Source organism: Pipistrellus hanaki (assembly GCF_964339955.1).
Source record: "Pipistrellus hanaki genome assembly, chromosome: 3".
Lineage (NCBI taxonomy): Eukaryota > Metazoa > Chordata > Mammalia > Chiroptera > Vespertilionidae > Pipistrellus > Pipistrellus hanaki.
Window position 1 is genome coordinate 154,206,559 of NC_140505.1, and position 16,103 is coordinate 154,222,661.

Genomic DNA, 16,103 nt, shown 5'->3' on the forward strand with positions numbered 1-16,103 from the left:
GGCATATGCTATGTAGGAATCTTTTTTTTTTTTTTTTAAGAGTATTGGAAGGGGATTGTTGACGTGGTGGAGAGATCATTTCTATGGAATCTTGGAACACTGTCCTTGATTTTGATGTCATGAAAACTCTTTCACAAACCAGCTACTTCTTCATATTGTTCTGAGGCCACTTGGCTGCCTTGGCTGACATCTTAATTTCTTAGAAGATACATTTTTCAAGCTTGTTTACCTGATATTTTATGCATAAGGATATTGAGGCCTGAATATGTGCAGAAGGGCACATAAATAGTGGATGATCTGAGAATAAAGCCCAGGAAAGTAATAGTAGAAATCATAACTCACCTAATGCGGTGAGGTCAGCCTCGGTACTTTGGGATTTGGGTGTGTGTGTGTATTGTGTGGAGTGAGGGAAGGACAAAGGAATGACAAGTTAATGCCCAGTTCATAAACTCGTATAGGAAGTCATTGTTGCATGTAGGGCACCTGTAGTGGTACTTCTGTATGTAGGAGTTTAGATTTAAGATTTTGAAAAGGAAATGCAGGGCATATAATGCTTTTATGTGCTGTTTGTATCACTGCCCCTAGCGGGGGAAGGTCTGAGGCAGTGCTGTTAAATCAAACACATTGTGTGTTTCTGCAGTGAAATGGTATTCATATAGATGGAATAGATATTCACACAGTGTTCATGTAAGTGGAATCAATAAACTGTACTATAAATAGGCTAGTCATATTTGGCTCCTTAATTATAGTTTGGGTCAAGCCAGATAGAGTGACCACATGGGTTAGGAATACACTCTCCGTTTTCAAAGATTTTTCAGAATTGTAGATATGGGTTGTGGGTCAGTATTGGAGTTTTTAGGATTTAAAAAAAAAAAATCTATAGACAAAATATTGTCAATCAATGCTTGTTTTGAAACAGTGGAAAAAGAGTTAAGTCTTCTGATCCAGGTAGACTGAGAAAGGAAGGACAGCTACCATCTCATAAGCACAATGGTATACCCACCCAGCACGTCACATAACATTGTTATCGCCATGATTGCTGTTTTAGAGATGAACATTGGAGTGGTAATTTAACCTTGACCCAGGTCACTTAGTAAGTGGTAGAGATGAATTTGACCTCCTATTTGTCTAAAGCTCGTGCTCTTTCTGTACCATCCTGCTGTCTGGGGCACTATAACCAATATCCCAGAACTCCAAAGTCTTTCTGGATCTGCTGCTAACTTGGTGCTCTTGGGTAAATAGGTATTACTAGTCCTAGTTATTATGATGGTTTACAGAGTTGGGCAAAATTTAGGTTTACAGATGTGAGATGCGAAACGGTTTATTCTTGTATTAGTATTTATTAATTTTTTTTATTTTCTTTTTCCAACCTATAATAACATATATTAGGGTGCGATTAGAGAAGTCGGAAGAGGCTTCCTAGGGAAGGGCGACAATGGGCTTTGAGAAACACTGAAATTAGAAGTAAATCTTTTTTTTTTTTTTTAATATATTTTATTGATTTTGTACAGAGAGGAAGGAAGAGAGATAGAAAGCTAGAAACATCGATGAGAGAAAGTCATCGATCAGCTGCCTCTTGCACACCCCCTACTGGGGATATGCCCGCAACCAAGGTACATGCCCTTGACCGGAATCGAACCCGGGTCCCTTCAGTCCCCAAGCTGACGCTCTATCCATTGAGCCAAACCGGTCTCGGCCTAGAAGTAAATCTTTCATTCACATGCATGTCCTGTCATCACCATCACTATGCTATGTCAAAATGTTCTCTTGGAGTTTTCGTAAGAACAGGATAATAAATCTCTCTAAGGCAATAATCCAGAATAATTAAGATTAAGAAACTTAGGATCCGCTTTAAACACAAATTTAATTATGGTACCTAAGAGACTTATCCTTTGAAACTGGCACCAAGTTAGGGAAATCAATATTTATCCAATCATACAAATACAATTTTAACATCTGTATTAAGAATTACATAGCGCTGGCCGGTGTGGCTCAGTTGGCTGGGAGTTGTCCTGTGCACTGAAGAGTTGCTGGTTTGATTCCTGGTCAGAGCACGTGCCCAGGATGCTGCTTGGTGATCCCTTCTGGTGGGGGCCAATTGGGGTGTCCTTTTCTCATATTGATGTTTCTCCCTCTCCCGCTCTCTCTAAAAATCAATTAAAAAACTTATATATTTGAGACCACCGGTTGGCATTGGCAATTGAATTCTAAAATAACCACTTAAAATTCTAAATGAACATCTCCAGTCTTTTCAGGAAGCATTTTGTTTCTTTATACTGGCACAGGTGACTTATCTAGTTATAATACAATAATATTGTGGTAACTAAACACTACCTTGTCATTATGAAAAAAACAACAACTATCAGACAAAGATCATAATGTAGTTCTGGAAGATTACACATTCTTTCACTAAAAACAGTATGTAACAGAACAGGGTACACTTTGAATGGCAGTAACATGCAATGATTTGGTTATAGAAATGTGTATTTAGTTTCTGCTACATCAGAATTCTGTGTAGGTGTTCACAATTTGGGAGCTAGAAGGATGAAAAGAGCAATTATTTCTTGCTTACATAGTAGAGATGCCTCAATATATAACATATACGTATGTGTATGTTACCGCTGGACATTAAGATGGAATTTAGAAAAAATAAAGAAGACTGACCTATATAACTAAAGTATAAGGTTAGTCTTTAAGTCTTTTGAGGACTACAAATTACAAAGTAAAAGCAGACTACCACCTAGAAACCTGGTGAATACATTTTGCGTGTGCATGAAAACTTTATTAACGTGATCCATTTAACAATTTCACCCATTCACAATGGTTTGTATCAGTAATAACGCTCTTCTTCATAAGGTTACTGTACACCTTTATACAACATGTAATTCTTTCCAGAGGAACCGTTAAACACTAAATTCTTACCTCATAAAAATGGCACTTAAAAATTTTATTTATTTATTTATTTATTTATTATTTTTTTTTTTTACAGAGAGGAAGAGAGAGGGGTAGAGAGCTAGAAACATCGATGAGAGAGAAACATTGATCAGCTGCCTCTTGCACACCCCCTACTGGGGGTGTGCCTACAACCAATGTACATGCCCTTGACCAGAATCAAACCTGGGACCCTTCAGTCAGCAGACCGACGTTCTATCCACTGAGCCAAACCGGTTTCGGCGAAATGGCACCTTTGAAAGGGGCAATTTCCAGGTTTTGGTGGCCTTATTCTAAGCTATTTCTTTCAACAATCAAACCTTCAAAATTTTCACTTTATAGATGAAATCTTTCCACCAGAAAGTATGGCACATTTTGTTTTCTACTGATTACATATTATAGATGGGTAGCAGCAAGCAAGAAAAGACTAAAATTAAAAGACAGCCATTAAAATAAATGAATCAGGCCGGGACCAGTTTGGCTCAGTGGATAGAGCGTCGGCCTGTGGACTGAAAGGTCCTGGGTTCGATTCTGGTCAAGGGCATGTACCTTGGTTGCGGGCACATCCCCAGTAGGGGGTGTGCAAGAGGCAGCTGGTCGATGATTCTCTCTCACCGATGTTTCTAACTCTCTATCCCTCTCTCTTCCTTTCTGTGAAAAATCAATAAAATATATTAAAAAAATAAAAAAATAAAAAAATAAAATAAATGAATCAGTTGTATAGAAGAGACATTTGACCCATGGCAGTTAACCAAAAACGGGGCTAGGGGGACAACTAGCGTACGCTAATAGACAGATGTTTGAGTCATTAGTGAATATAGTGAGTATGAAGCTGGTCCTATATGACCAAGTGGGAATATATCATTATCATTGCACTCCATTCTTTACGTCAGGTACTCTAAGCCAGTAGGAAATAATAGCTATATTTAGTCCCCCAATTACAACATGCTGGCACTTAACATTTTTAACAATTTACTAGGTTTGGTATAGTCATTTTCTTTAGTCACGCTATTTTATAAAACCTTTCCTAGCCAAAACCAGTTTGGCTCAGTGGATAGAGCGTCAGCCTGCAGATTGAAAGGTCCCAGGTTTGATTTTGGTCAAGGGCATGTACCTTGGTTGCGGGCACATCCCAGTAGGGGGTGTGCAAGAGGCAATTGATCGATGTTTCTATCCCTCTCTATAAAAAAAACCCAAAACAAAAAAAAAAAACACCCTTTCCTAGTAATTTGAATGTATGACATATTTATTAAATGACAAGACTTTCCTAAGGTACTGTTGAAAATGGTATGAAAAGAATACCCATCTGTTTTGCCTGGGAAGATAGAAAATGCAGTTTTTCAGCAGGAAAAAAGCTCACCTGTCTTCTTCCCACCCCCTCTGCCACATACGATTTCCCAAACACCTCACTTCCCAGCTTGTTCTCTATGCCTCATTGAAGAATGAAAACCAGAGAGCCAATAATCAAGCTCCCGGACATGTGGGGTTAAAATGGAAGAAAATATTAACATGGAAGCAATGGTTAAGATGTTAAAAATTCATGTTAATTCAGTTACTGTCTATGGCACATGTGTCAAACACAAGGCCCGCGGGCCAAATCCAACCCGCCAGGCCTTGCAATGTTGCCCGCACCGCGCTGTCATCACTGCACTCCGCTGTCAGTTTATGACATTGTCAGTTTATGACTGTTCAGTAAACCATTCGGCCCGCGATTTAGGCTGGATTTTAGATTTTGGCCCCTTCTCTGATTGAGTTCGACACCCCTAGTCTATGGGATTTTCATTGCTGAGGAGGGCTTTGGGCATACCAACTTTTCACGCAAATAACTGCTTTTTGGGACCTTGGATATTTTTACAGTTTAATGTTGTATTATTTCCCATAAGAACAACTGCAGACCTCATTTTGCCCTACTCTGTATTTAATCTTTGACTAAAATATTTTAGTACCTTTCTAGTAAAATACTTTGGTAACATTAAGTATGTAGGCTTTAATTATAAAAATTCCCTTCTTCACCAGCTATCTCCAAGAGGAAAAAAACAAACCTAACTTTAACTCTACCCTCCATTCTCACTAGATGTTTTTGTTTGCTTGTTTAAAAATCTCTCCACTTACTTTTTTAAAAATCTTTATTGTTGAACGTATTAAAGATGTCTCCCGCTCCTCCCAATTGATCCCTTCTAACCTCCTCCCACCATCAGTAGATGTTTTAATAAACCTTTGTGAAATAGTAATTTTATTATACCACTTGACAGTGGTTAGAGAAATTGATTTATATTCATACATATATTCTTAGTTCCTTTGTTTAATTATAGAGAAAGTGATATGTGACTAACTTTTGCCTTTCTTAGAGAATATGTGCAGTTATTTTTAGATTGGGGCTGGAAACTGGAAAATAGGTCCCTATGAATAGGAGAGGTGTGTGGGGTTTGGAGGTTCAGACGCAAACAGGGTTTCCCAGGTGCATTGTGAATTGCTAGCACCTGTGTGCAGCATACCAAACAGTTTTGACATATCTGAGTTTTTGTACATCACCCTCTACATGGTTTCCTTGCCTCAGGCTCTATAGTTGCTTTCGTGCATCCTGCCTGTACCTGACGTGTGTGCCTCTTCCTGAGACATTCTTTCCAAAGGCAGTGGACCTGAGGCTGGAAACTCTGGATTTGAGTTATAGTTCTTGACACCTATAAATATGTGACCCCGGTGTCACTTACCATTGATTTAACCACAGTTTCCTGATTTGAGAAAAAAGGATAATGAAGAAGGGTTTTTAAAAATGCAACAAAATCCTTTCTAAATGTTAGCTATTTTTTTGTCATCCTTCTTTCTAAAATCTGCAGTGATTTCTGGTTGCTTCAGAATTCAGTCGAAAATCCCTAGCAAGTCCTTGAAGGTCAGAAGAATGGACTGAGTAGATAGATGCCTGCCTGTGCACAGGGTGTTCTGCTCCCACAGTTTTGCTCAGTGCACCTGCCTACGCCATGCCATGCTATCCCATTACTCTTTTGTGCCTTTCCAAGCCCTATATAAAATTTTTTAAAAATTGAAGTTCTTTGAAGATTCTCTAGACCTACATTCTAGAAGAGAGATTTTTTTACAAAACGTGTTTGTATATAATTAAGTTCTATCCTACTATCACAAATATTAGAGTAACCATAATGAAATTGCCATTTTTATAGGTGGAAAATGGTCAAATAATTTGCACTTTCAAATGGTTCATAAATACTAAGCTCTTCCTAGTATAGTGAGTTTTCTTTTTTGTATTTTTATTTAAATATATCTTTTTACTGATTGCAGAGACGAAGAGGGAGATCAATGATGAGAGAGAATCATTAATCGGCTGCCTCCTGCATGCCCCACACTGGGGATCAAGCCTGCAACCTGGGCATGTGCCTTGACCAGGAATGGAATTGTGACCTCTTGATTCACAGGTCGATGCTTAACCACTGAACCACACTGGCTAGGCAGGATTTTTTAAAAAAATCTTTATTGTTGAAAGTATTAAAGATGTCTCCCGGACATATTTTTTTTTTTTCCTTATGAAGTGAGGATTTTTTCTTCTTCTTATGAAGTTAAACTATTCACATATTAGAAGTGAATGAGCATATTAGAGCACCGATGGTACTTTCTTTGTTTTAGTTACCTAATTTTATGTAAACTTTTGTTAATACAAAAAACTTTTAAGCTCTATTTGAAAACTTCTTACTTAATTTATATCTGATGAATTTGCCTTTATTACTTACTAAATCAGGATCGATTGTAACGTCATTTTTCTGTGTCTTTAGTTTTCAGAAGGCTAATTATGTGTCTTGGCTTTGATTTCTTTGGGTATATCCTGTTTAGGGTGTGCTCAACTTCTGTAACCTATAGGTTTATGTCGTTTGGCAAGTTTTCAGCCATTATATTTCTTTGAGTATTTTTTCACCTCCGCCCTCTTTCTCCTTCCTCCCAGGACCGCACTGACATGAATGTTGGCTTTTTTGTCAGGGTCCCACAGGCCTCTAAGGCTCTGTGCGTTTGTTTTCTCTGTGTTGTTCAGGATGGGCAATTCCTGTTGTTTGTTCTTCCAGTTCACTGATTGTTTTCTCTGTCCTCTACATTCTGCTGTTGAGCCCATCCAATTAGCTTTTTATTTCATTTATTGAACTTCTTTTCCGCTCAACTTTCAGTTCCACTTGGTTTTTCTCTATAGCGTCATCTTCTGAGACCTGGTATTTTCTGAGGCTCTGTTTTCATTTGTTTCAAGCATGTTCCTAATGGTTTGTGGAAGCATTTTTGTCATGATTTACTTTAAAAATCTCATCAGATAATTTTGTCATCTCTGTCATTTTGGTGTTAACATCTACCTGCCTTTTCATTCAGTTTGAGATCTTCCAGGAAATGGATATTATGTGATTTTTGATAGAAGCCTGGAATTTAAGAATTATGTTTTGAGATCGGATCTTATTGAAAATGTTCTGTTTTAGCTGACTTTTTTTTTTTTTTTTTTTTTTTTTTTTTTTTTTTTTTTAATACTCCTCCAGCAGGAGATGTGGGGGAGGGATGCCACCTTGGTACTGCCAGGTGGTGTTACATGTTCTCCACTCCGCCTCCATTGACATTTGAGGTGGGAGCTCCCCATTGCAGCTAGGTGGCGGGGAGCTGAGGCTCCCACAGGGGGGGAGGACCGTGTTTCTGGTGGGCCACAGCGAAAGTCCTGACTCTTCCATAGGCTTCCTCTGGTACCCCCTGGCGGGGATGTTGGGCTGCCTCGTACCGGTCTTCTGAGGATAGAAACCCAGGCTTCCCGTGTGGCCTTGGCCGAGGCGGGAGGGGCTGGGCCCGTTTTCTTCTGTGGTGTCCAGAGAAGAAAGGAGCAGAGCAGTTATTATCTAACTGAAGTTTCCTGCCTGCTAGGCTTCCCCTTCCCTGGCCTTCTGGTTATAGCGAGAGCAGGCTTTTGTTGGCTTAAAAAAAAAAAAGAAATTGTCTGCACCCACAGGTATTTCTTGGTTGGCTATTTATGAGGCAACAAGAAAGCTCATAAAAACTAGGGAATTTGCTATCGTGACCTTCCTTGGGTCTCAAGCTTTTCTAAATCAATAAAGTATATTTAAAAAATAAAATAAAACTGGGGGAACAGGGCAAAGTATGTCTACGCTTCCCTTCCTGGGAGCTACGTTCTCCTGTTCTTTCAGAAACCCTTCAGCAGAAATATCTTCAAGTATCAGTAGTGATTAGAAAAATAAATTCTTTTGTTGTTGTTGAGGTTTAGTTGCAATCGCATATAATGAGATGATATTTATTTTCTCTTTGTTGCAGATTCTGATGCTCACAGTACCACCTCAAGTGCCTCCCCCGCTCAGTCTCCTTGTTACAGTAACCAGTCAGATGACGGCTCAGATACAGAGGTGGCTTCCGGCTCCAGCAGAACGCCAGTTTTTTCCTTTTTAGATCTCACATACTGGAAAAGGTAAATGCGATAGAAAATATCTCTCTAACCAACAAGTTACCTTCTTAATTACAGGCAACGGATTCTCTCTTCCTTAGCAATCAAATGACATTCAGCAAATGGCTGTTAGCACACATGGTTGGAGGTGGATTAAGCAATAATTGAGCTAAGGGTTGGGATTTTGTGTGTGTTTTTTTCCCCCCTATTTAAAATGACTTTTAATATATATATATATATATATATATATATATATATATATATATATATATATATATATATATATAAAATTAATTTTTTACACAGAGGAAGGAAGAGAGAGAGAGTTAGAAACATGGATGAGAAAGAATCACTGATCAGCCTTTTGCACACCCCCTACTGGGGATGTGCCCGCAACTAAGGTACATGCCCTTGACCGGAATTGAACTTGGGACCTTTCAGTCCATAGGCCGATGCTCTATTTACTGAGCCAAATTGGTTTTAGCTAAAATGACTTAAAATGAAAATCATGTTAGGGAATCTAAATTTTCCCTGTAATGGAGTAGACTTAGGTATTCACTCTGACCAACTCATTCACTGGAAGAAGTAAAAGGGCTTGGAATACATATTTTTAAATTCTTTTAAAAGTGGCATTGATAAGTGGGCAAGTTAATTAGGAATAAAAAGGTCACTATTAAGTAAATGTGAGACTCCTAGTCAGGAAGATGATAGGTGAGAAAAGAGAAAAATATTCAAAGAGTGAGTGGTTAAGGATTTTCTAGTTCACAGATTTGGGAAGACTAACAAGTTAAAAGCAATTGTCTTATGAGTAAAGAAAATCTACCCATAGACACACCATAGTGAAACCATAGAACACGAAAGACAAAACAGACCTTTGAGCAGAGAGAAAACAGATATTACTTTCAGGCGAATGACAGACTCGAAGCTGAGCCCTCCTCGTGAATGAAGGAAGCCGGGAAACAACAGGTTATTTTCTTCGGGGGCCCAAGAGTTAAAGACTCTCAAACTAGAATTGTATACACGTATCAAAAACATCTTTGTAAATAAGGGCATAATGCTTTCTGAGTAGGAAAAAGATGGAGAGTGGATGCCGAGTTGACCCTCAGTAAGGAACATTCTGCAGCAGAGCAGGCAGGATAAAGAGACCCCGTATCGAAATTTTGAGACGGAAAATGAAAGATAGCAAATAGCCCTGGCTCGGCAGGTCGGTTGGTGAGGGCGTTGTCCTGGTATATCAAGGTTACAAGTTTGATTCCTGGTCAGAGCACATGCAAGAAGCAACCAATGAATGCATAAACAGTGGAACAGCAGCCCCGGCCAGCGTGGCTCCGTGTTTAAAGCAGCAGCCTTTGCATCACGGATTCGATTCTCTGGCATTTCTTTTTCTTTTTGTAAAATATATTTTATTGATTTTTTTACAGAGAGGAAGAGAGAGGGAGAGTTAGAAACATCGATGAGAAAGAGTCATCGATCAGCTGCCTCTTGCACACCCCCCACTGGGGATGTGCCCGCAACCAAGGTACATGCCCTTGACCGGAATCGAACCCGGGACCTTTCAGTCTGCAGGCCGACGCTCTATCCACTGAGCCAAACCAGTTTCGGCAGATTCTCCGGCATTTCTGATCTTGGCCCCTCTCTCCCAGTCCGGGTGTGTGGGCTCCCCAACCAGTTGATATGTCTCTGTTTCATTATGTTTCTCTCTCTTTCTCCTCCTCCTCCCTCCCTTCCACTCCTAAAAAACCAATGGGAAAAATATACTTCTTGGGTGAGGATTAAAAAAAAAAAGTGGAACAAAAATTGATGTTTTCTTTTCCTTCTCTTTCCTTTCCTCTCTTTAAAAAAAAGAAGAAAAAAAAGTAGTAGATACTTAGGTAAATTTAAATAAATGCTGATTACTTAAAATGTCAATACTTGTGGGATAAAGAAAAAGAATGACATGACAGTAATAACATATAAGTCATGGTAACAGAAGTGATAGCAGAAGTTAAAGTGTAATAATTTGTCCTTTGCATTGCTGAGAATAAACACAGTGAATAACTTTAGAACATGAATAATTAAATATGTAACCACTAAAAAATTAATAAAAATAAGTACAAAATGTTGAGAGCAGAAGGGAAGGGCAGAGAACTTAATGATTGCAAAACAAAAGTAGAAAACCTACCTATAGTTGTAAATTAAAAAAACCTTGGTTTCAAGAAGAAAGTATAATATAAAATAGAAAATCTTCATAACTAAAAAATAAATGAAAAATCAACATAGGTTGTATGACATTAAAGAGATAAAAAAGCGCCCTATCTGGTTGGGCTCAGTGGATAGAGCGTGGGCCTGTGGACTGAAGGGCCCAGGTGCGATTCCCGGTGAAGGGCACATGTCTGGGTTGCAGGCTCCTCCTCCAAAGGGGGCATGCAGGAGGCAGCCGGTCAGTGATTATCTCTCATCGTTGATGTTTCTATTTCTCTTTTTCTTTTCCTCTCTGAAATTAATGAAAATATATTTTTTTTAAAAGGAGGTAAAAAGAGGAAAAGTTATCCTCCTAATGCTTTTTATAAATGAAAGACTAAAAGCAAATGAAGTGACATATTTCCAATTTAAAGGTTAATGAAACCCAATATAAGAAAAAATAAAAACAAGGGAATCCTAAATATAACAAGTAAAAATAAATGGAGTTGAAAACCAATATGCAGTGGATAGGATCAATAAGGCTAAGAACTGGTTCCTGAAAATGACCTAACCAAAAAAATTACTAGAGATAATGCAGATCAAGAAAAAGAGACAGTACACATATGCATTTTAGCTAAGAAAAGGGAGATTTAGCTACATAGCTAAAGCAGAAATTTAAAAGACAATAAGATATTATAAACAACTGCATGCTGATACATTTGAACATTTATGTGAAGTATATACATTAGTAAAAAAGACAGCTTACCAAAACTGTCTCAAGGAAAAATAAAAAAACCTGATTAGCTCATAATAAAGAAATTGATTCGGTGGTTACAAGTTTTCCCTCAAACAATCCCATGCCCAGAGATATGCAAGTTCTCCCAAACACATAAGGAACAAATGACTCTGATCGTGCACTGGCTTTTCCAGATTTCGGATAAAAGGGGGCATAGGCCCCAAGCATTCTATGGAGCTAACATAACTTGGATATCAAAACAGTATGTCATGATCAGATTAGATTATCTTAGAGATGTAAGATTGTTTTAAACATTAGAAAGTCAACTAATATAATTTGCCACACCAACAGTTTCTAAATGAACAGAAAAAGTGCCTATCATCTTAGTGATAGGTTGAAGGTCTTTGATAAATTTGAACATTCCTTCATGGTTTAAAATAAAACTTAGCAAAATAGGAATAGAAGGGAACCACATTGACATTTTCAAACAAAATTGAGCATATTCCCATTCCTAGATCCTGACAACATAAACTAGGGAAAAAAACCCTTTGTTTGTTTGTTTGTTTGCATTTCTCTTTATTTTTTTATTTTTTAAATATTTTATTGATTTTTTAGAGAGAGGGAGAGTTAGAAACATCGGTGAGAGAAACATTGATCACCTAGCTGCCTTTTGCACCCCCCCACCCCAATGGGGATGTGCCCTCAATCAAGGTACAAGCTCTTAACTGTAATCGAACCTGGGACCTTTCAGTCCACAGGCCGACGCTCTATCCACTGAGCCAAACTGGTTTCGGCTAGAAAAAATCTTTAGATAATATGCACTGATAATGTACAGCATGCTTGTAATAACAGAAATCAGTCCCATCAAAAGGAGAATGGATAAATTGTGGTATATTCATATGGTGGAATACTGTTCAAAATTTATTTACTTTGTACGAACCTCAGTTAATGCTGAGCAAAAAAATTATAGATTCCACATTTCTATATTCTATAAATTCTATGCATAAAGTCAGTGTGATCTGATTTTATATATAGGGTGTGGCAAAAGTAGGTTTACAGTTGTGAGGATACATTATTGTATTATTTTCCATAACAATAGTAAACCTATTTGTCCCACCCTGTATATATATATATATCTGATTTTATATATGAGATACCATATATAAGGTAATTATATTTTATATACATATAATATGCGTATGAATGAGATAACTAAGCAATATATTTAGGGGTGCTAAACCTAAAATTGAGGAGGAAAGAATGAGGTAGGGTAGGAAGGGATTAGAGACAGGCAAACTGGGGGACTTCACAGGAAGTGATAATTTTTTTTCACTATAGTATGTGAGGTATGGGTATTTTGTGTTCTCATTTTTTGAGTGCCGTTATGTATATTTTATATCTAAATATTTAAATATACTAGAACTACCAGCTGTGTCTGCCAGATTTATGGTGGCTATTTTTCTTTAAGAGTTGGTGATTTTTGGAGGAAACAGTTTACAAGTTTGGGAGCAGCCTTTGAAACTGACTGCTGTCTCCCAGAAAGCTTTCTTTCCCCTTAATATCTGGTAAGATTCCAGTGTGGTCTGTATGGGACCTGGGTACTTCCCATTACCTAGCCAGTGGGTTTCTCTAGGAGTGTCTCTCCCCCTCCCCGCCCGCCCCCCCCCTTTTAAATATATTTTTATTGATTTCAGAGAGGAAGGGAGAGGGAGAGAGAGATAGAAACATAAATGATGAGGAGAATCATTGATCGGCTGCTTCCTGCACGCCCCACATTGGGCATGGGTCCTGACAGGGGAATCAAACTGTGACCTCCTGGTTCATAGATCGACACTCAACCACTGAACCACACTGGCCGGCTGTAGGAGCCCTTTTTTTGGAATGAGGAAATAGACCCTTTGGATCATGTTGTACTAGCTATTCTGATGAGATTTTTTTTTTTTTTTTTTTTTTTTGTATCCCTATTCTTCTGCCTTATTAATATATTCTGTTCTCTCCATTTTTCTTTTAGACAGAAAATATGTTGTGGGATCATCTATAAAGGCCGTTTTGGGGAAGTCCTCATAGACACGCACCTCTTCAAGCCCTGCTGCAGCAACAAGAAGGCGGCGGCGGAGAAGCCCGAGGAGGCCGGCCCGGAGCCTCTGCCCATCGCCACTCAGGAGTGGTGACTGAGGTGCATGTAGAAGGGGAACAGGAAACGATTGAAATTTTAGAAAAAACAAACAAACAAAAACAAAAATACCCAAAACACAGCAACAAAACGACCTTCCTGTTTTTCTCTCGGATGCCTGCTCTTCTGCCAAAAGACAGTTTCTAGAATAGTTCCGAATGGGTTACTTTTCCCTCCACTTCCACCAGTTCCACCAGCTCTGAAGCCAGTGTCTAGCTTACTGAAAGGAAAACCAGGCGTGTACATAATATTTAAGATGCTGAGTATTTCATAGGAAAGCTGAATGCTGCTGTAAAGTGCTCTTTACGTCTTTTTCTTTTAAATCCCCTTCTCATGAACCATGCCAGGGGGACTTCAGGGGACAGAGATGGGATTTGTTGTATGATAAACATACGTAGTTTTAGTCTTTCTATATCGAGAAGCAGTGGTTGGGGCATTTTTAAAGATGGCTGACTACACTTGTTTTTCCTTCATGATAATAAATTTGTCACAAACCAGTAACCTGGACTTGCCCCTCGAGGTAGTTGTTAATAATCTTAAAATATTAAGGTCTTGCCAAGGTTCTGAGGGATCAGACCTGTACTACTGAATATTAAGCAGGACAGAATAAGCCCTCTGGTGCAAATACCTTGAAGGAGTCATTTCTAAAGATACAAAGAGGTAACTGGACTGTATATGTTGTATCCTGTGTCACCTCCTTCATAGTGCTATTTGATGAAGATTTTAATTTACATGAAACTTCTAAAGCAGAATGAAAGCTCCTCTTGGGGAAATGTCAAGTCTTCAGGATAAGCAATCTTATATAAATAGTACCAAAGCTTTATTTTTACCACATGGTAGAGAACACACTCTATGAAACACGGTCCAGTTATCTGAAAAAAAACGTGCACGCTTTCAGGATAGCGTAAAAATAACAAAGGTTGGCGCTTCTGGGGGGCACGTTTCTCAGAGGGCTTGCCGAGTGTGTAAATAATTGACTTTTGCTCGTGCTGACTTCATTGAAAATCGGTGACTTCATTGAAAATCGACACAATTCAGTTTTAGCTCTGGATTACTTTGGTTGACCTTTGTGAAGGTTTTATCTGTGTAGAGTGTTTGTTCAACTTGTTTTAATGTATGAGGGTTTTAGGGTCCTCCCCCACCCCCACACCCCACTACATGAAAGCAAAATCCTAGTAAAAGGAAAGAGGTGTGTGAATGCCGAGTGGGTAGGCTTGGGTTTGGCTTTTTGTAGTCGGGCTTACTGAACATGGAGATGTTAGATGCTGCATCCTGAACGTGGGGCCCTTCGGTTCTAAAAACTTTTATGAAAAAGCCCGTCACTTGAACCCAAACCCAAGTCCTCTCGTTGCCTCTTTGCTATCAGTTCAGGAAGAATATGGCCAGTTCACACTTTTCGGAACGAGGGAGGAACCATTAGCCGACCTTATAATAAAATGATTCAGTGCTTATTTTTAAGGCCGGATTTTAAAAATTGGGTAGCATAAATGACAATGAGTGAGCTACTTTTTATGAGCACCCTGTAGTTTTATAGTTCTTATTCTGAACGTAAAGTTTTATATTCCTTTGGGAGAAACTACAAGCCACCGTCTGCACAGACAGCACCATGGTTTGGGCGGCTCTCCCACAGCCGGTGTGCTGCAGGAGTCTCAGCCCTTCTCCTCTTCCTCCCGAGTTACTTTGAAATGGCCTTTTTTTTTTTTTTCTTTTCTTTTATTTTGTACATTTTGGCTACAGGATCGGTGGTAGAATATACTATAATGTGGATCATCTCTACTTCTGTATTTATTTATTTATTACTAGACCACAGTCAACCACAGTCTTCTTTCTCCCTTCCACCTCTCTTTGCCTGTAGGATGTACTGTATGTAGTCATGCACTTTGTATTAATATATTAGAAATCTACAGATCTGTTTTGTACTTTTTTATACTGTTGGATACTTATACTCAAAACTTTTACTAGGTTGTTGAATAAATTTAGTCTTATTAGAAAATAAAAGCATCTGTTTTTGTGGCTTTGTTTGGAAGGTGTTCTCGGGTAAGAATAAGTCACGTTTGTGGCCTTCACAGATAACCGTGTAAACCCTTAATGTAACTAGCCAGGAAGGAAAAAAATTCCTCTTTATTGAGAAATGAGGACTTTAGGACACGTTTTTAACTGATGTACACAATAATTAACCTAGTGGATAAGATAAATATTGTAGCAACGAAGAGCAAAATGCTTCCAGTGGTGCTTTGTTTTTATATAGTTGGTATAAAATAATACATTAAGTTACTTTAGTTCCAAGTAGACAGTAAAGGGATTTGACATTGGTTTTTTTTTTTTTTTTTTTTTAATATATATTTTATTGATTTTTTTACAGAGAGGAAGGGAGAGAGATAGAGAGCTAGAAACGCCGATGAGAGAGAAACATCAACCAGCTGCCTCTTGCACACCCCCTACCGGGGATGTGCCCACAACCAACGTACATGCCCCTGACCTGGGACCTTTCAGTCTGCAGACCGACTCTCTACCGCTGAGCCAAACCAGTTTCGGCGGGATTTGACATTGTTATACCTTACAATGTGATCATCCATTAATTCTGATAATCATTTGTTACCGCAAACTTGACACAATGTTACTGACTATATTACCCTCACCTTTTTCACCCATCTCCCCACTCTCCTCCCCTCTGGTAG

At 38.6% G+C, this 16,103-nt stretch overlaps 1 protein-coding gene across 4 annotated transcripts in view; it reads left to right on the top strand.

The window, feature by feature from the left end:
- The window catches only part of SINHCAF (SIN3-HDAC complex associated factor), a 34,332-nt gene extending 18,909 nt beyond the window's left edge, over positions 1 to 15,423 (top strand). For all 4 annotated transcript variants that reach the window (XM_084877896.1, XM_084877894.1, XM_084877897.1 and 1 more), the window contains exons 5-6: positions 8,230 to 8,380; positions 13,264 to 15,423. In XM_084877896.1, the coding sequence (XP_084734022.1) occupies positions 8,230 to 8,380; positions 13,264 to 13,423 (311 nt within the window). In that variant the 3' untranslated portion in view covers positions 13,424 to 15,423. The remainder of the gene's footprint in view (positions 1 to 8,229; positions 8,381 to 13,263) is intronic.
- The last annotated feature ends 680 nt before the right edge of the window (positions 15,424 to 16,103 follow it).